Source organism: Diabrotica undecimpunctata, chromosome 5 (genome assembly GCF_040954645.1).
Source record: "Diabrotica undecimpunctata isolate CICGRU chromosome 5, icDiaUnde3, whole genome shotgun sequence".
In the NCBI taxonomy this organism is placed as follows: domain Eukaryota; kingdom Metazoa; phylum Arthropoda; class Insecta; order Coleoptera; family Chrysomelidae; genus Diabrotica; species Diabrotica undecimpunctata.
In genome coordinates, this window is record NC_092807.1 from 11,974,202 (window position 1) to 11,995,248 (window position 21,047).

Below are 21,047 nucleotides of genomic sequence, written 5' to 3' on the forward strand. Positions count from 1 at the left end.
ACGTTGGTCTTTTTGTCTAACAGTGTGACCTGCGAAGCTCGATTTGAGTTTGGCAATTTTTCCACTCGTTCCCCTTTCAATCTGATACTCGGATATCTGACCAGGTTTGACATCCATGTCAGGATAGGGAAAATGCATTGGTTGAACACTTTGCTCCTTAAGTATTGAAACACTTTGAGGTTCTTAAGTATCTAACTCAGTTTTCCAAGTCCTGCATATGGATAGTCTTCTATTGAGATTCGCACTTTGGTTCTCTTTATTAAGTTTCAGAATTTGGGTTAGGTAGATATATTCTTGAACTTGTTCTATCTCATTGCTATTTATAGTTATATCTCTGGGATCGTCTGTGTTGGTCATTGTTTTTGTTTTTGCCATATTCATGTTAAGTCTGACGTATTGGGAGCTGTCTGTGAATTCCTTAACCATATATAAATATGACAGTAGAAATAATGAAGAGATGGAGCGAATATTTTAAAATCTGTTATAGGAAATAGTATTCCAAGGTTATTATTAAGGAGTTCTTCTGTATTGGAGAGATGCTTTCGAGAGATTCTCACTAACAACGACATTTTTATTTCTAAAAATAATACGAGCCGTTTACCGTGCTTAGGAGGGCACGTAAAGCTGTCGGTCCCCTGGGCATCGACACTTGCTACTTAAAACAGGGTTAAATATACAGTTGGAGCCGAAACCTGTTCGAAAGAATCTCAACGGCAAAAATGCCATACAATATTATTATTATTATTATCCCAGATTTAGCCATATGGCTCACACTCCTTAGGGAAAATTCACTGATTCCAGATACCTACGGTATCAAAACGATTGAGCTCTGGTGCGACTCTTTCCATGTTATCGAGCCCTAGTTGACTTGATAAGTCGGTGTATCTCCCAAAAATTTTCCTACGCATCTGGACGTCGAGAGTAGTAGACTGTCATTCGTTAGCTCCAGCAATACAGCACTTGCTGTTTTCAGTTTATGTTGAAAACTAGCCTCTATGTAGGATATTGATGCCAGTACTTGGTCGCAGCAGCTAGGGTCAGATTGCAAGTTCGCCTGTAATATTGGTAAATTTTCAGTAATAATACCACTAATTCTAGATTAGATTAGATTAAGAGAGGTGGCCTATCGGCTTATTCCACTGCGACCTTTTCAGATCTATTGTGGTCCTCTAGTCCTTGATAAAATTCTCTAGCCTGACCCTTTTTATAAAGTCTAGTAGCTTCGAGACTGTACCTTCCATGTAGCTATTTGCCGGTGGATTTTCTTCTCCTAATGCAAAGAACCGCACATTTGCCAGACTGTCACATTGACATAAAATGTGCTCGGCTGTTTCTTCTTTGAGGTGACAGAATCTGCACAGGTCATCATCTGATAATCCCATCAGCTTCAAGTGCCTATTCAGCTTACAATGCCCTGTTAGAAGACCTACTATGACCTTGACTGTTTTCCTGTCTTTGCTTATTAGGTCTGCCATAAATTTTGGCGAATGTTCTGTAATGAACTGTTTCGCCTGTCTTTGTCCTGGTGAATTCCTCCACCATTCCAGAGATTTGTGAGCTACCCACTTCCTTGTAGCTGTTCTTGTTACTGATTTAGCAACTCCGCAGAAGTGTTCCGGTCCAATGAATGGCAATGATGAGCCTTGTTTGGCCATTTCATCTGCTTTTTCATTGCCCTTATGACCCTCGTGCTCCGGTACCCAGGCTACCGTAACCTTGCTACGGTCTCCTAGTTTATTTAGGGCACACACGCAATCCCATACTAGCTTAGAATTGACCTCTACAGAATTGAGTGCCTTAAGCGCTGCCTGACTATCTGTGAAGATGGCAACTGAACAGAACGTTCTTTCCTGCCTTTCTATTTCTTCCACGCAGTGATGGATTGCAGTTATTTCCGCCTGGAAAACTGTCACATCCTTAGATAGACTTACCGGGAAATCTATCACTTGAGTTGTCCCTACTATGCCGGCTCCCACACCCTCCGATGTTTTTGAGCCATCCGTGTACAAGGTAGCAGCAGCTTGTATGGGTACACCTTTATTCCAGTCTTCCCTGCCTGGTATCTTAATTGTGAACTTATTGTTAAAGCTATATCTCGTAACTGTTGCATCGATAGGTTTCCCCATCACAATATCGGCTTTTAGCTCCTCGATTAGCTTTCTGTTGTCAGTACCATGCATCTGGCTTATATGTCGCTGACTATGGATTAATCTGTGCATCACGGATCTGGCTTCGCCCTGTATAAAGATATGAAGTGGTGGTAGATTCAACAGGACTCCCAGCGATGCATTAGGAGTTGTTTTTAAGGCCCCCGTAATACACAAGCATGCTAGCCTTTGTGTATTACCTAGCAGCCTTATTGCTCCTACTTGCTGCGTCTTTGTCCATCACGTCACCGAGCCATAGGTTATCATGGGTCTAATAACCCTTGTATATAACCATAGAGTCATTTTGGGGTTAAGTCCCCAATTCTTACCGCACATTCTTCTACATCTGCCCAAGGACATAGTAGCTTTCTGTGTGGTTTTTAGAATGTGAGTATTCCGTGTAAGCCTATGATCAAAATATACCCCAAGGTATTTTGTTTCTTTGGCAAATGAAATCTCTGTTCTTCCCAGCATTCGGTGGGAAGTGGCCTTGTAGTGCTGTTTTTTTGGTGAAGTTAACAATTTGTGTTTTCTGAGCATTGACTATCAGTCTCTCTTGTTTACACCAGTCGTCAACTATATTTAGGGCTGCTTGCATTCTCTCAGACACTACCTGAGCAAACCTGCCCCTGACAACGATTGCTATATCGTCAGCATATCCTAGACAATAAAAGCCTTCTGTGGACAGATTTCTGAGGAGATCATCTACCAAGGTTGCCCAAAGTAGAGGGGACAGAACTCCTCCTTGTGGACAGCCTCCACCTACTTTTGCTTTGATGGTTGCTTTACCCAGAGTGGACATTACTGTCCTATTCTCCAGGGATGCCCTTATCCATCTGCATATTACCGCAGGTGGGCCTCGTCTACTCATAGCCCCTATCAAAGAGCTGGTGGTAACATTATTAAATGCCCCTTCTATATCTAAAAAAGCGGTCATTGCTATCTCTTTGTCTTCCATTCTGGCTTCACCACTAATTCTATTATAAATAAGTCGTTCAAGAAGTTTGTATGTGTAGCTAAGGAGTGGGATTGGCTGTAGCTTAGCAGTTGGTCTGCTGGTTTCTCTGGCTCTAGTAGGGCTATTATTTTTAATTTTTTTGGACTCTTAGGGAGGTGGTTAGCTATCAAGACCTACGAGAAAAAATTGGACAGCTACCTAATTACATTAATTACTATTTAAATGGGAATAAGCCACAATTAAATTAATAATAATTACCTTTAATTGTGGCTTATTCCCATTTAAATAGTAATTAATTTAAAAATAGCCACAAGAAAATAGCTTCAGAACAATACCTAATTACATGGTGTATGCTGCCAAAACTTAAAGCTTTGGCCGATTTCATGTCCTTTAGAACAGTGGCAACCTTATTTTCAGTAAATGATCTGGATAATTCTGACAAAGCTGAAATGTTCTATCTAAGTAATTTGAGTTTGCGTTTAATCTCTAAGGTATGTGATTTGTCTCACGAATTTTATTAAGTGTTATAGTTGGATTTTTCTGTTCTGTTTGTGTAGCAGGTTCCATGACTTCGTACTTAATTGTATCGAATTCATTCTTTCAGTAGCTTCAGTTCAACGTTGTTTTCTAGCGGCATCTAGGATATGAAGAAAGTTATAGACTATTTTCTTGTTGCCACTACTAATAAAGTATTCGTAAAGCTGTTCACATTGTTCAGTCCATCCTGTAAAATTTTTTTTTTCTAAACCCTCTGGAAATATGCTTTTTAGCTGTAGTAACTATAGGTTTTTTAAAACGGTGGGTAGTGGTTTAGTCTATTGTATATTTTTCTCAGTTAACTCTTAAAAAAATCCTATCTAGGTCGTGGAAAGGATTTTACTAGGGGTATAGTTACAACATATTTTAAAATAACAGGTCTATGCTTGCTGTGTGAGAAGTCTATAGCAACATTTCTATACGTGACAGTGGTTTTTCTCTCCTTATCGGTGGTTACAAAGTAGAGGTCTGAATTTTAATCTTTGCGCCAGGTGACCGAACGAAATCTGCTCCTTTCCTTGGCATCAAAAACATGATGCAGATTGTTCTCTTCGGCTCATTCCGGAAGCGTTTCTCCATGTTCGTTGTTCTGGATATAACACCACATGTCATGATGGCTATTAAAGTCTCCAGCATATATTGCTGGGTATTACAGAATGGTTGGTTGCGCCGATTTGTTGAAAACCATGAACGGTCTCTTTTTTACGTCATCTTCTGAGTCGGCATGCATTTTATGCACGAGTACTACATACACGTTGTTATTTAGAAGAAACTTTGAAAAGTTTTCGGATTTGGATTGACTTATTCCCTCAATATTTAACTGGCAGATTCAGACTGATAACTTTCTAGTCAGTTGGTTCCTACAGGAGCCGTTTAGTGGATCGCTTTATTGCATATGTTAGTTACCAGGAGATCCTAAAGGATAGTCTGGTAGTCAAGTTTGTATACTATTTAGCCGTGATAATAACGTTGCCCAGGGTGCACTACGTAGAAGCTGGTCTACTTTGCAGTTAAATGCTGCCATATATGATGTTGATGTTATATATTTCTAGTTGACACCTAATTAGTTAAAAACTCATTCACACTGTTTTACGACTAGATATTTACTTGTAAACTCATACAGAAATAATATATGTTAATAATTACTGTGTTAAATTGCATTTTTATTTAATTTTTCCAAAAATATTTGTTAAAATAGAGGCCGAACCAAACCTTACATTGACAAGGTCATTCAGCAGGGTGACTAGGCTACTATCGAGCAGTATATTTATGTGAATCCATATACAAGCTTAAATTTATGATATTTTATTCATTCATAGTTTCTTCTTTTTTATTCAAAGTATAAGTATTATTATACCCTTTGTAACTTTCACTTTTTATTCAAATTAAACTCTCCTATATTTAAAAAATCCATTTAAATATGCCAATAATTGTCATGTTTGCAGAAAGTTTCTTCGTGTTATTCACTCCTTGCGATCGGAAATAACGGTACTAGTAGTACAAGAAGAGAACATATCTGACCTTTACTAACCTTGGCAGAGAATTCTTGGCCTAGGTCGGTTTCTATGTTAAACCGTGATATTTAATAATATCAATAATCATTTTATTTACCAATGAAGATTTTATCTTAGGAAGTGGGCGTATGAATTCATGGGAAAATAATGTTCACATAAAATGATCGTATGGTTTTTCGATTTTTTTAAATAAATAAAAGACCACTATGCTTTTAAAAATTAATAGGCATTTTGAAAATAATTTTTATTGGTGAATTTTTTAACCACAGTTAAAAAGTTTTACGTTTTATTTTCCTCAAGTTTTTATTAATTTATGTGTGAACTCTATAAATTTTGTTACTTGTGTTCTAGTTAATATTCTTTAATCAGTGATCAGATCTTTTTGCTTTGTTAGTAATAAAGACACCTGTTCTAAACCAAAAACAGCTACAAACAGGAACCAGTCAGTCGCCTTTAGTTATTCAAGTTGTTATCTCGCTCAAGACACTGCTCTCGCTCTCTCCCCCTCTCTCTCACCCATTCTACACAAGATACAAGAGCAAAGTAGTTTAGCATTGTAAAGTGTATTTGTTGTAAAGTGTATACGTAAAAGGTATATTGTGGAAGTAGAATAAACCGGAAATAAAAGTGTAATTTCATCCCCATAAGAGGCGAGAGAAAAACATTACCGCGGTATCAAGGGGGAAGAGGACTTATGGACATAGGTGAGCAACTGGATAAACAGGTTGCTAATTTAAGAATTGATTTTCAGGTACAGGCTGAGACATCTACTTTACATCGAGCAATTTGCGCAGTAGATGATACAATGTCGCTTAAACTGGGGGAACAAGAAATGCGCATAAACCACCTGACTAAGCAAGAAAAAATGCGTACCTGGATGAGTAAACCTCCGCATGTGCGATATCTCAATGAGATCAGCCAAGAATATGTCGACAATACAGCGTCGAACTATTGGTTGACATCAGGAAAGATCTTTTCCGAGACTGAGGGCTTTCTACTTGCCATTCAGAATCATGTTATTCCAACTAAAAATTACTTGAAATATATTGTTAAAGATCCTCAAGTCCAAAATGACAAATGCCGATATGAATGCCAAGCCGAAGAAACCATCCAACATCTTACCGGGGGCTGCCAGGCGTTTGTCTGAACTGATTACAAAAAACGCCATGACTCACTAGGAAAAATTATTCACCAAGAACTAGCTGACAAACTGGGACTTCTCCAAACCGACCATCTACCTTATTAACAATACGTCCCTGATAAAATGCTTGAAAATGACAACTACAAGCTATACTGGGACCGCACTGTGCTCACAGACCAACCAGTGGCATATAATAGACCAGATCTCATACTAGTTAATAAAATTACTAGGCAAACAACACTTATTGATGTGGCGATACCCAACACCAATAATTTACGTGTTAAATACAACGAAAAGATTGCCAAGTACAGAGATCTAGAAATACAAATCAGGAGACAATGGAGAATGGAAGGTACCCAGACGATACCTATTATTCTTTCTACCACTGGAGTCATCCCGAAGAGCCTCCTAGAAAACATAAAAAAGCTGGGTCTAAATGAACATCTATATAAGATTATGCAGAAAGCTGTGTTACTTTCGACGTCCAGATGCGTACGAAAATTTTTGGGAGATACACCGACATCCTTTTGATACCGTAGGTATCTGGGATGAGTGAATTTTCCCCTTAGAGGGAGTGTGAGCCGTATGGCTAAATCTCGTATGGCATTTTAGGAGTAATTTACAAGCTCCTAACAGTGATTCCCTGCCAGACAATGGTACGGTTAATGCAAACTATGCTGAGTAACATAAATCTTCAACTCTCAATGGAGAGATAATCAAACCAAAACTCATCAATAATGGGCTTCCACCAGGCTTAGTACTGGCTCCTCTGCTATTCAACCTTTATATATCCGATCTATCAGACTCACAGTCACAAAAATTTTCCTGTGAAGAAGATATAGCGCCAGCCACCAGAAAAATTATCTCTCCAATACAGAAGTCCTTAATAACGACCTTGCAATACTATTTCCTATAACAGATTTTGAAAATATTCGCTTCATCTCTTCATTATTTACTTTTTATCTGATAATATTTTACCTTCTTTACCCTTTATGTTATTTGTTTGTTATGTTTCGTCTTTCGTCGTTCGTCTTTTCTTAGTGATTTTAAGCCCTGAAAATAACTTCCTGTTCTCTTTACTGTTTTTCTCCAAACTACCTCGATTTAGTTTTCTTCTTTACGGCTAAGACCAACTAATTTACCAATTTTCTTTTTTTTTTAAGTTTTTTTGGTTTTTGCCTGTCACGCACATTTTCTTAGCTGTATTTATGATAATTTCCTGCAAAAAGTTTCATTATAGCTCTTGAGTACCAAGAATATATGGGCATTGTCAAAGGACAATTTTCTTTAAGTCATTTGCCAAATATTTTAAAGTCAAGGTATTGTAACTATATAATAGATTGTAAATACAACTGAAATTATTACAAACAAGACCGGCTTGTGATTACAAGCAAAAAATATATTTAAATCGCTAATTGTTTAAAAATTTGTCGAAATTATATAAAATGTCCACTTACCGATAAACAAAAGGTCCGACTTCTTGCAGCCTTGGTTTTTCCCCTTGGGTAAGGAATGTTTCAGGATTAGTAACGTTAAATATGTACACTTTGGTTAGTCGAATCACGCCAGGTTTCTGCCAATATTGATAACTTAGTGATCCGTCTGTTAATCGTAAATTCTAAAATGAAAACAATAATTGGGTAAGATACAGTTATACGCCAAAGTATCAATTAAAGTTTAACCAGGGGCAGATATAGCTAGTAACCACAATTCTGTTTTAGCAGATATGAAACTCAAACTAAAGAAAATCAAAATCAAAATTCAGACGTTAGAATTAATCTGAGAAGACTAAAAGAAGTTGATATTTGCCAATAGATTAAAGAAAAAATAGACAAGGAAGTTGTGGCTATCAGAAAAATGTGCAGAAATAGAAAGATTAGAAAAAATTTAAAGTGCAGAGAAAATAAATGGATAGGAAAAATATATTAAAGAGCTTTTTGAAGACGATGAAAAAATATCGATAATAGAATCCAGAAGAAGAAATCAATCTGCGATTACCAAAAGTACAATTGAAAAAGCACTAAAACGTATAAAAAATGATAAAGCCATGGGACTGGATGATACACCTACATACACCTTAAGACTACTACTAGAGAACCACATTGATACTAGTAGAATTATTCAATTAAATCTACTATACTGGGAAATATCCGAAAGCATGGTAAATACCTTTGTTCATTCCAATATCTAAAAACCCAACATAATGAGACGTGAAGAATATCGAACGATCAGCTTGATGAACCATGTTTTACAAGTTTTCTTGTGAGTAACACTTAAACGTGCCTACAAAAAACTAGAAGATAGGATAACAGAAAACCAACTGAGATTTAGAGAAGGCTTTTACACTGGAGAGGCATTAATTACTGTACAAAGAAAAGTGTCGAAATGTCAACAGCAGAGAAGAGCTGCAGATTTTGGTTGATCACCACACGATGACACTATATAGTACTGCGAGGGGTATTAAATGAAGTGAGCTCTGAACACAAAAAAAACTAAATTCATGATTGCCAGAAAGAAAAATATTGAACTAAATGGACTAGCTTAGAATAAAACGACATTGAAATGGCCGAAAGCCCTTTCAATAAGATAAAAAAAGAGTTATGCAAACTGGCAACATAGTATTAAGGTATAGAAACGTAGAACTACAGTATTAAGATGTTGTTTTTCCTCTATCCTGTTGTATGTAGTTGAAGCCTGTACAATTACGGATGCAACTGAAAAAATACTTGCTAGCTTTTAGATGTGGTGTGATCGAAGAATATGGTAAATGGACACAACACGTTATCAACACTCACTCAACGCTCATAGTCAACACTACGAAGGAAAAAAAAAATGAGCTACTTTGGTCACATACTAAGAAAGGAAAAATATGAGTTAATACAACTGGATATACAAGAGGGTTGAAAGGAAAAAGAGGACAGGGGAGGCTATGACCGTTCTGGTTGAAAATTTGAAGGCAATGGAGTGAAAAAACAACAGTAGAATTCGTTAGAACGTCTACAGACAAAGTAAAACGGACCGTGAAGATCGCCATTGTGCTTTAAGGATGAGACACACTAAGAAGAAGAAGAATAAACGACAAAAAGGGAGAAGACGATTGACTAAATGAGTGCATATAGGAAAACTGAAAAAGATCAATAAACAATAAACAATAAAATAATACACTGGATATACTGGTTCACGTGGAAAAAAAGAACATATAAAAAGATAATTTACTACAGTTTCCGTCTGGCTCATTTTTATATTAAAAAGGAAATGTGTACAAAATGACAGATAGTTTTGCTTTTGTGTCATAAATTTTTACTGTTAGCTTACACAGTACATCCATAACTTACATTAACCATCTTTGGTCCTTGAATTATCGAAACTAATAAACATTTATAACAAAAAACCTGTAGAAAAAAAAAACCAAAAATATTTAAATGATATCAATCATAATCCATTTTGTCCATATGTTTCGGATAAAATGACATATTGCTAACGGACAAAATGTAATACATATAATAGCTAAAAAATTATTGGTATAATTCGCGAATGAAACGCTTAGTTCTTCTTTGAAATATCAGTGCAAGAAGCGTGAGCCCAAACCAAACATTATAAGCCCCGTAATCAGTCTTCTGGACTTAGATCTTGAATAAAGGTCGCTACAATAAATTTAAGCACAGTCCTCTTCATCTTTCATTAATAGGAAAATCTTCGTCCTAATCATTTTTTTCAAATAATGTTTTGGTGGCGTTGCTTTTTTTCGTTTTTGGGAAAGCTTTGGGCTCATTTTTAGCTTTTATTTCCTACATATTGAGTACAATTCAACACCAACGAGCTCTGTTCTAATTTATGCCTTAAGTTTTCCTTGGCTAATAACAAAACATCTTTTTGGCACCGGAGAAAGGCGGTTGACGTCCAAGAATGTCGGTGAAGACCGAACGATGGACTAGCACGTTCATTGATAGCAGTAACAGTTAAAACAACTTCTAGACCGGAGTTTGTTTTTGGAACCTAAGATGAATTTTCAGCTTATGAGAGGTGAACGAGAGGTAACGCAGCAGCCACGGAGATCTGAAATGTATTTGTCACAGGAACTGAATCATCTGCTTCTTATGAATGTTGAGGTAAAACCTGTTCAGACTCGATATAACTCATTAAGTTGCAGACTGAAGAGACTGTTCATGGGAGTTGTCTTCCAGCGGTATGTCCATGACATGCATTTGGCATTGTAACTGCCTTGCCATTTGATTTGTAGAACAAGTCGGCGATCTGATGATGCTTTACAACTAGGTAACTAGGTAAGCTCTAGGTAGCTTTACAACTACCAAGGCCTTTTAAATGACTCCAAAGTTTTATTATTGCCTAAAACAAGCTTGCTAAGAGTTGCTTGAGGAACACCAAATGTTTTTTAGGTCAATAACCAGTCCATTTTCTTATCTTGAACTGCGTCGATGACTTTTTTAATTGACTCCACACTCCAAGATTGCCGATCAGTCGTTCGTTTATAATAGCGTGGCATTTTAATATCTGAAGAAAATACATACCTACATAGAACAAAAAAGCCATGGACAAAATGTCATACCTATGCTATTTTTTCGTTACATATGTACGTCGTTTGTCCGTACAGAGTTCTAAAACGATAAATTTTTCTTCTTTGGCTTTTCCCATTATGAGTTCGCCGTTTTCGTCCTCCACAGCACTCTATTTTCCCAGTCACCTTCTCTGAGGTCTCTATCTATCATAGCATTTCCGACGTATGTTTTCCATCTTGTAGCAGGTCTTCCTCTCCGTCTTCTTCCCGGCAGGTCCCAGTTTAATATTCTTTTCGGCCACCTATGCTCTGGCATTCTTTGTACATGCCCGTACCACTGCAGGGCTCCGTTTTCCAACTTTTTTGTAATTGAGCATTTTACTTCCATTCTGTTCCATATTTCCTCCGTTCTTATTCTATCCGCTCTTGGGATTTGTAGACATCTTCTCATAAAGTCCAGTTCAACTGTTCTTATTTTAAAATGAAAAAGACAGTCAAGATTTGATTTCACGTACAAAGCGTCTATGTATCTGTTTATACGTATTTCGCTTTAATAAAGCTCATCAGAACAGCTATTCATATGCGTTCTCAACGTGAAAAATAAATCTTTCCTGTCTTTAAGAAGCAACAATAAAATGGCTTGGAAACGGACGCAATAGCGACATCTGATATTAAATACGTAAAATAGTTTCGAAACACAATTCTTATTTTATTTCGTATTGTTGTTATCATTGGCCATACTTCCGTTCCATATAGGATAATATTCATCACTATGCTTTAAAAGATCCTCTGTTTGTTTTCTTTGGTTAGAGTGTTGTTCCATATCACCCCATGAAGTGCTCTTGTGGCTTGTTTTCCCCGTGCTATTTTCATTTCTATATCTTTTATACAAGTACCATCTCGGCTAATCATTGACTCTAAATACTTAAAAGCCTTACAACTCTTAACAGTCTCTTCTTCTAAACTTAAGTTCAAACCTCGGGTCCAATACATAAGTATTCGGTCTTGCACATATTTATCTTGAGTCCCCAAAGTTCATATTCTTCCTTTAATTTCCTTATCATAGGTATATTCCATATCCTCCCTTCCATATAAATTTTTTAATATACAAATATAAAATAAATATTTAAATTTATTCTTCTAAAACTAAGTTATTTAATTTGAGTGTTAAGTATGAAAGTTTGTAAGCATGAAACAAACTCGTAACGTGTGAATATGTACCTGCAATTGGCCATGATACCAAGACGAATGAAATGGATGCGTTCAAAATTTGACAAATTATATAGTGATGTTATAGCCGCGTGGTGTAACTGTCAGTTTCATGTTAAAGTCTTCCAAATTCCCATATGTCATTTTGTACGTATTTCCCCTACTTTCATTAAACTAAACTTTAAATTCACAATTATTAGAAAAAAGTAGCTTACCTTTAAAATTATATAGTCTAACCATGGAATTGAAGATAAAATTATACCTATCGCTAATGTAAATAATCCTACTAATATAACAGCCAGTCGACCTGTAAGTAGAACAAACAAAAAATTAATAAAAAATGTCCTAGCAACATTGTATAGTTAATTTAGCAGAAATAACTAGAGCAATGCCCCGAGTATTTATTTTTTACCAAAGATGTACAGGTATGTTCAGTGACTCTCAGTAGAAATTTAAAAAATGATTGATCTCATTAAACTTTCTTTAAAACAGTTGATCTTTTAGAAATGATGACTTGCATTAGTTCTCTATATATTAGAAATTAATAGAACTTCAGCAAATTATGCTCGTAAAATAGATCAAACGACTGTTATATTACAGCTTCTTAATTATATTCAGATATGGGTTTTTAGTCCATTGAAATGTTATATTTTTTAGGTCTTAGCGTGCATTTTGAAACTATCAAAGAAAATAAAAAAACAGTACATGGAAAACAACTTTTTAAATATATAAATATGCTCAATATTTTCTCGCCTGGAAATTGCCCGCTGATTAGGCCTAATGGGAATACCACTTAAAAAACGAGCCTGGTTGAAAAAAGGTCAATAATAAATTAGTAATAACATAGGAATGTTAACAAAATGATAAATTATAAAAATAAAAAAGTATATATTAGAAAACTAAGTCTAATGGTTCGTTTTTATCGTATTAACGAAAATTATTATTTAAAAAACCCTCTATGATATTACTTTAATATCATTTTATTGTAAAATGATTGGAAAAAAAGTTGTAAAGTCCAATAAAAAATTTGTTCAAAAATTTTTAGTTATTTTTATGAATAACTTTTTTATTTTCAATTTTACGATAAAAAGTTTTAAAAATATAGTTGTATATAATTTAATTTTCTACAAATAAGGTAAAATAAAATTTTTTGTAGGCTAGCTCACGAGATACAGCACGAAAACCCATTCCAAGACGATGAGTATTCAAGAACCCGATAAACTTTGAAGGGCTGTGAAATCCAGAAAAATTATTAAAATTAAACAAATTTGTAGTGAAAAATACTCTTTGAAAAACTCTCTATGATTTTGTTTTTAATCATTTTATTGCAAAATTAGCAGAAAAAAAGATATATGGCCCAAAAGAAAATTTGTTCAAACATTTTTAGTTATTTTTGTTTATAAATTTTTTATTTTCCATTTTAAGATTAAAAGTAATGGGAATAAAGTTGTAGACAATTTAATTAATAATTTATTTAATAAAATTTAAATCTTTGGTTTTGGAACTCTTGAGAAAGCCTCTTGATACCCTCGATCCTCTCGTCCGTCAGCCTAATGTGCCTGCTTTTCATCCACGTCTTTACTTTGTTGAGGGCTCGGTTCCCTTTACTCATAATTAAACAGTATTTATTGCGTTCTACTAGCACCACTATTGTCTGTACACCAATGTCCAGGACAATCTCCGAGACCTCATTGTATAGAACATTCTAGAGCAGTGACCCCAGAACGGAGCCTTGCGGCACTCCCGGCGAGTTCTTCATGGAGTTACATCTCGCAATGGTAATACATCTGCCTGTGAAGTAGTCCTTCACTAAGTTCTGCAGATAGTAAAATATATCCACTACCAAGTAGTGGGTCGATACGATTTCGTCAAACATTGGGTTGACTCTAATGGAAGTGGACACTTGTTGCTTGGCTTTAGAAGTATTTAAGTTTCATTATTCAGTTTTTTGTTTGTTAAAATAAAATATATTCCAAAAATAACATCATTTTATATAATAATTACTAATAGTAATAATAGTAATACTAAAATGGCCAGAACATCGAGGCCATGGGTGAAAATGATAGGTATAAATACCTCAGAATAAAGCAAGCGCGGAAGATTGACAATAAGCAAATGAAAACTGAGAAACTATTGAGTTAATACGAAGGGTAAAACAGCTGCTTTGTTCACACCTTAACAGTAAAAATTTGTTTGATGTACTAAACACCTAAGCATGTTCCGTCCTAAGCTACTCATTTGGTATTGTTAAGTCTAAGACATCTACTCTACATCGCGCGATTTGTGCAGTAGATGATACAACACCGATCAAACTGAGGGAACCAGAAATGCGCATAAACCATCTTACTAAGGACGAAAAAATGTGCACCTGTATGGGTAAACATCTGCACGGGCGACATCCCAATGAGGTCAGTCAAGACCATATCGACAATCTAGCGTCGAACTATTGGCTGACATTAGGAAAGATTCACAACAAAAGGTTCATTACTAGCCGTTCAAAATCAGTCAAGCTCAAGAAACCATCCAACATCTCACCGGAGGTTGCCAGGCATTTGCTGCAACTGAATATAAGGAACGGCACGACTCAGTAGCAAAGATCCTTCATCAAGAGATAGCCATCTAACTGGGACTTCTCCTAACAACCAATCTTCCATATTATCAATACGTTCCTGAGAGTATACTTGAGAATAACAACTACAAGCTATATTGGGACCGCACTGTGCTCACAGACCAAACAGTGGCACATAATAGACCAGATCTCATACTCGTTAATAAACTAAAGAGACAAACAACACTAATTGATGTGGCGATACCCAACAACAATAATCTTCGTGTTAAACAAAACGAAAAGATCGCCACGTACAGGAATCTAGAAATTCAAACACGAAGACAGTGGAGAATGGAAAGTACCCAGACAATACCTATTATGATCTCTATTACTGGAGTCATTCCGAAGAACCTCCTAGAAAACATAAAAAAGCTAGGTCTAAATGAACATCTCTACAAGACCATACAGAAATCTGTACTACTCTCAACGTCCAGATGTATACGAAAATTTTTGGGAGATACTCCAGCATACCAAGTCACCTAGGGCTCAATAACACCAAAAGAGTCACACCAGAGCTCAATCCTTTTGATACCGTAGGTATCTGTGATGAGTGAATTTTCCCCTTAGAGGGAGTGTGAGCCGTATGGCTAAATCTGGAGTAATACTAATTAATTAAACGTGATTACATTTTTATATTTTATAAACTTATACCTATTAATAGTAGAAGCAGATTTAATAAATTATTTACGAGAAGTACTTGTTTATATTATAACTAAATAAAAAATTATATTTATTTACATATAAAATTAAGGAATGTCAGATGTCTTCTTGTGTAAAAATTAATTATCCGTACCTCTATCAACCAGGTTACAAAACTTCCGACACCGATGAATCGGGGGACAATTTTTTTTGTTAAATTATAGCATTCTATGAGCTTGGTATATTAACATTTTATGTTTACTTTCCGACAAACTATAGCTATGACTTTTACAAACTCACAGTCGCTATTCCGACAAAATAGTTATCGATGAAATCTCAATACAGATCTGACAAAACAAATTACCATATTTCAAGAAGTTTTATGAGTATTGTTTGGAGTATATATACAATTTCCAGTTCATTAGATTCGTTAGAAATATTCGCAATTGCCAACAACGTACCCAAAATTCATTGTATTGCAACCTCAAGCATATCGATAGCATTAAAAACAAGTAATTGCGACACTTTAAGTATTTATCTCCCGAGTTGATGTTATGGGCATACACAGCGACATAAACTTATAGGAAAAAATGCACAAGTAGAACCAAGGACGTTCGTTGGCCGATATACAGAGACAACGACTTTCAGAGACAGGACGGTTTTTAACTTGGGGAGAAAAATCAAATTAAATGCACAGCTGCATTATTTGCTATATATTCGGCTATATTTATAAATATGACATTTAGAACATACCTTGTCTTAAAAACCGATAGTAAAAAATGTCAGTGGTGATTTTAATAAATTACATACAAATACTATGACTAATACTGATAGGAAAAATATAATTATGCATAAAATAATACTGCATTTCTTTTCTTCTTCTTGTTCAGCCTCAAGTAATCCAAATTTGGACATATGCCTCCCCCAAATTAATCCAGTATTTTCTATTTTGCGCCACTTGCTTCCAGTTGTGTCGTCCGATCTTCTTAATGTCATCAGAGCATCTCATTTGTGGTCTTCCTCTGCTTCTCTTTCCTAACCATGATCTCCATTGTTGTATTTCGTGGTTCCATCTTTATCTGGTTTATTCAGTCGTCTTCAACAATGTGATGGACGGTCTGTCGTTGCGCACTACAGTTACACTCAGGAGTAAGGGCTTTTCCCCAACTATATAAGCTGTCAGCACATCTACCGCTGCTTCAGCACATCTACCGCAGCATCTATCCATCGGCAATGTATTCAGAAGAAAACCCAAACCCAAAATCCCTTTCCTACCCGCTATTCTAATGGCACTTGCCAGCAACGAACTCCCTGATGAATACATTGACATACAGGAGGCAACTCCCCTCTACTATCGTCGTCGCCATTAACTTTAAATGCTCACTTCGAGCTTGTTCTTGACAGGGGGATCGGTTTTCTGTGGTTTTCTGATCCCATTGCACAATGATACCTGTCTATTGCAGAGGTCTCAGCTACAGCTGTCCTCTCGCGTCCCGTTTCACACAGTTATTAATTTACCAATTTTTAAACTCAGATGATTCACATATATACTAATTATTTTTTTAGATCAAAAAAATTCTGAAAAGCGCCGTTTCACCATTGCTTTTCACCTCTGATTATCCAGGGGCTCCCCCGACGACCAGACCACCACAACACAAACACCAGAGATCCGCCACAAAAACACGCCAGTGCCAAATACCAAACATAGCCACGTCCTGAAGAGGCAAAGCCAAAAACAGGAGAACAAAACATCCAGAACGAAGACATCCAACAAACAACAAAACGAACAATGGGTTACCGCTGCTTGTTCTTATTCTGTTTAGCGTTTTCCATGTATTGCGGGCCAGTTAAAAGCCTGGCGGTTTCTGATCGATACAGACCATTTGATGTGCTTCCTGTAGCGAGTCGCTCTCCCATTGTCTTCTCCAAGAGTTGGTAAGGTTGAAATGTTCCTGATGTAAGGAGTTGGCTCCTAACAATGGAGGATATCTGGAGTCTGTTTATTTCGATATCAAGCTTATCATGGTGGATGGGTAGTTGATGGTTAGCCTCGATTTTTCGATATTCTCTGAGAAGAGAAACACTTCTTCGTAGTTTCGGCGGTGCAATGTGACTCAGAATGGGAAGCCAATAGTTCGGTGTGGGTCTAATTGTACCTGAGATCATTCGCATTGTCTGGTTTAATTGGGTGTCAATAATCTTCATGTGTTTGCTATTGAGCCATACCGGGGAAGCATATTCAGCCGCCGAGTATACAAGTCCGAGGGTGGATGATCTGAGTACGGAGGCTGATTTGGTACCACAAAGCTTTTGGACTATATTATTTCGCGTTTTCAGTTATAGGTGTTCTTTATAAAACGTAAAGTTCTGTCCATAGTCACTCCAAGATATTTTAGTGTTGAGTTATGAGTGAGCTGTTTTCAAAGAAAACGGAGAGTTTTTTGTTTGCTTGGGCATTATTCAGATGGAAACAGCAAAATTTGGTTTTCGTTGCATTGTCGTTGCAGTCTGTTCCCAAAAATGACTATAAAAATAGAAATTTGGCACTATATAGGGTGGACAGACAATTACATATACATTACATCCAAATATATAGGTACAATTTGCATGGACAGTGTTCCTTTAATTTAACATCCCATTTCGAACCCATCTTTTAAGAAGTTTTTCGGCGCTATCTATGACTTCATTAATTATTGCAATATTTTAATTCGTAACTGATAGTGAACATGCGTGATTCACATTGTTACTAATTGTTATAAGTTTCCGTTTACTATATCATATCTTTCTTGCTGCAACCGCAATTGGTAATCTCTTCTTAAACGACACTTTATTTAAAGAAATCCCATTTCTATAGTCAATGTGCATTGACGATTTATATTATTTTGTCTATGATTCTGTTCTATCAGTCAAAATAGTTTTTTGATATTTTCCTGATTATTCGTATTGATATTCTGATAAACATATGTAGATACATCTAAAATACGTTGAATTTTAATCCCCTTAACCATCAACGTTCTACAGCTTTGCGGACGTGTCGTGGTGAAAGTTCTTCGTTGATGCTTAAGTGCAATTCACAAAACTGACTGTAATTGCATGCTTTGAAGTTTTTCGGTACGTGAACTTATCGACGAAGGATACTGAGAAGCGAATTTCTCGTAACTAGCTATAAAAAAGTATATTGATGGATTGAGAAACAGAAAAGATCTTAATTATTTCAAAAGGCCGAACATTAAATGCTTTTATTTTGTAACTGAAGATCAGAAGAAAGTGACGAAAATGAGGAAACTGCTGGACCTTGAAAAGGGAGCTCATTTACCTGGAAATATCCTCAAAACATAGTTTTTTTGCATTGTGTATTCTTGTCCACAACATTTTTAATGTGTCTGGTCACCTCGCACCCTCAAGCAGAATATCTAAGTTAAAATCACCAGCCAGAAAAATGATTGAGTCCTTGTCAACTAAATCACAAAGTATTTGGTCTAATTTGTTTATTAAAACTTGTGGGTCTTCTGTTCGGTAGATGGATAGGATTACAATCTTCTTCTTATTAATTCGCACCTCTGCAGCGGAACACGCAAACACCGTTCTTTCTGATAAACTAGAAATATCTTCCCGGGCTTTTGCAATAAACGTGTCTTTGATGTATACCGCACTGCCACCATGCTCCTGTGAACTGCTTCTACAATATGAAGAGATCAGTTTAAAATTTCGCACATTGTAGTCCCGCAGTTGTTCTTCTGTTTTCCAGTGATCAGTTAAACAAAAAGCAAAGCATTCATCATGATTTTCTAGGATAAAATTAATGGCATCAATACTTGTTTTAATTGATTGCGTATTTAAGTGGATTACTGATAATTTCTTTTGGTGTGTGCCGTAGACTGTCATTTACTGGGGTGCATCTGTACATTCTGAAAATGGTTAAAAATTACACCATTCGGCCATAATTCTTGCTGCATTAAATGAGGTATTTTTAGTTCTGGAACAGTAATTTTAAATGAACTTTTGTACTTATCTGTTCTGGTTTTCATTTTTTCGCAGATAACGTTGTCATCCAGTTTTCTTTCTTTTAGATATTTAAGTATTTCCTGAGCTTCCGTTTTTGGATCGGAACCTGACAGGAAAATCGCCATAGGTTTTGTGGCCACACGCAGGATACTTCCAGCATTTTCATTGGTTCCCTGGAGTGGATCTGGTCGTTCAATAAGTGTTGGACGAGTGGTTTTGTAAAAACCTCTTTTTTTTGGTTTCCCATTTCTCATTTTCAATCAGCGGATGGTTGATATCCTTAACAGGCGTCACGATTGCAATTGAACTGCTTGATATTCTTGGTTTAGGTGGCAGCTCAGACAAATCAACAGAACAAAGTGGCTGTTCTGTGACTGCGTCAACTGACCTTGTAGTCTCTTTCAAATCATTTTGTTCTTTTAAAATTAATGGATTGCTATTGTTATTCTTAGTTTTTGCAGAATTTTTTACCTCCATGGAATTTTTTGTTAACTTTTCTATATGCTTTCTATTTTTTCCCACAGCAGCTTATTTTTTCCTCTAGGATTTGATTTTTACTTCTTAACTCACAAATCAGTTCATTTAGCAGATGAATGATCGTATTTTCCATGCTATCCCCAGTATTTAAGGTTATGTTAGAATCACAACAAATCACACGCGTTTGATCTAAAATTTGAAGTTTTCCGGCCCAATCCCGTGCCGTGCATGATTTATCTAAGGCTTTTCCACACTTTACACAAATATTATTGTGCTTATTTTCTTAGTTTTGCAACAAGTAAACTTGGTTTTTCGCTCTCACTGTCGTGATCATTCTTATCGGACGCCATCTTTTATTCTTCCCTTAATTAACATGAAACATGCTTACCGTACCTTGTCGAATTGGTTTATTTTGATAAAAGTTTGTAGAAGCGAAAACAGTGAAAAGGACAAGACAAGCCTATGTCCAAAAATGACTCGATATATAAATATTTAGTTATCAATCATCCATTTAGTTCTACGACAGTAAATTGTTTAGTATTTTATGTAATCTATTCATTATATAGACTGATATATGGAACGGTCCTAGAAAATATTACCTATTAATTGTTATCTAATAGTTTTTTCGTAAGCCTTGTTATGTGTTTCTTTTACTAGCCGCGTTTAAGTTACACATGGGCCATGTGTTTTCCACTATTTAATTATGTTTATGTAATTTATATTTAGCTTAGCCTAACAGAGAGAAAATTTTGATAATCGGTCAGTGGTTTCAAGGTGAATATCTTCCGTTAATGGACTTACATAATGCATATTTATGAGTATGTGCGAAATATAAATATTGCTACAGGAGATTTGACACGTCGTCGGTCTCCAGAGAAGTACTTAAACTATTCATTGTGAAATAAGTCATTTATATAATTAAAATGATTTGTTAATGACCGTAAACTTTAAGAAGAATGCACAAATGTTTCTATATGTTCTGTGCAGTGACAGTGGCTTTTAACAATAAATATTTATGTACAGTATATCCTTTTGTAACAACTTTTATTTTTCAATACATTATCTAAGAAGGTTATGGAGATTTATTAACAGAAGATTATGTGAATATAAAATGTGTTGCTCATTGAAACGGAAAAGAAGTTATATGATTGGATAACAAACATAATATTGTTCTGATGCTATTTTCCTGAGACATCTTTATTCAAATGTGTCTTCGTTCGTGGCAAAATGTTCTCAAAATACAAAACAATAATAAATGAAACAAATTTTGTTTTTGTTTATTGATAAAAAATTGTT

General features: G+C 35.8%; 1 protein-coding gene across 3 annotated transcripts in view; it reads right to left on the reverse strand.

Annotated features, from left to right (window-relative positions):
• dsb (scavenger receptor class B member debris buster) overlaps positions 1 to 21,047 on the reverse strand; it is a 346,326-nt gene that overhangs the window by 59,096 nt on the left and 266,183 nt on the right. For all 3 annotated transcript variants that reach the window (XM_072531478.1, XM_072531477.1, XM_072531479.1), the window contains exons 3-4: positions 12,238 to 12,329; positions 7,755 to 7,915 (exon numbers count right to left, since the gene is read on the reverse strand). In XM_072531478.1, coding sequence (XP_072387579.1) covers positions 7,755 to 7,915; positions 12,238 to 12,329 — 253 coding nt within the window. The remainder of the gene's footprint in view (positions 1 to 7,754; positions 7,916 to 12,237; positions 12,330 to 21,047) is intronic.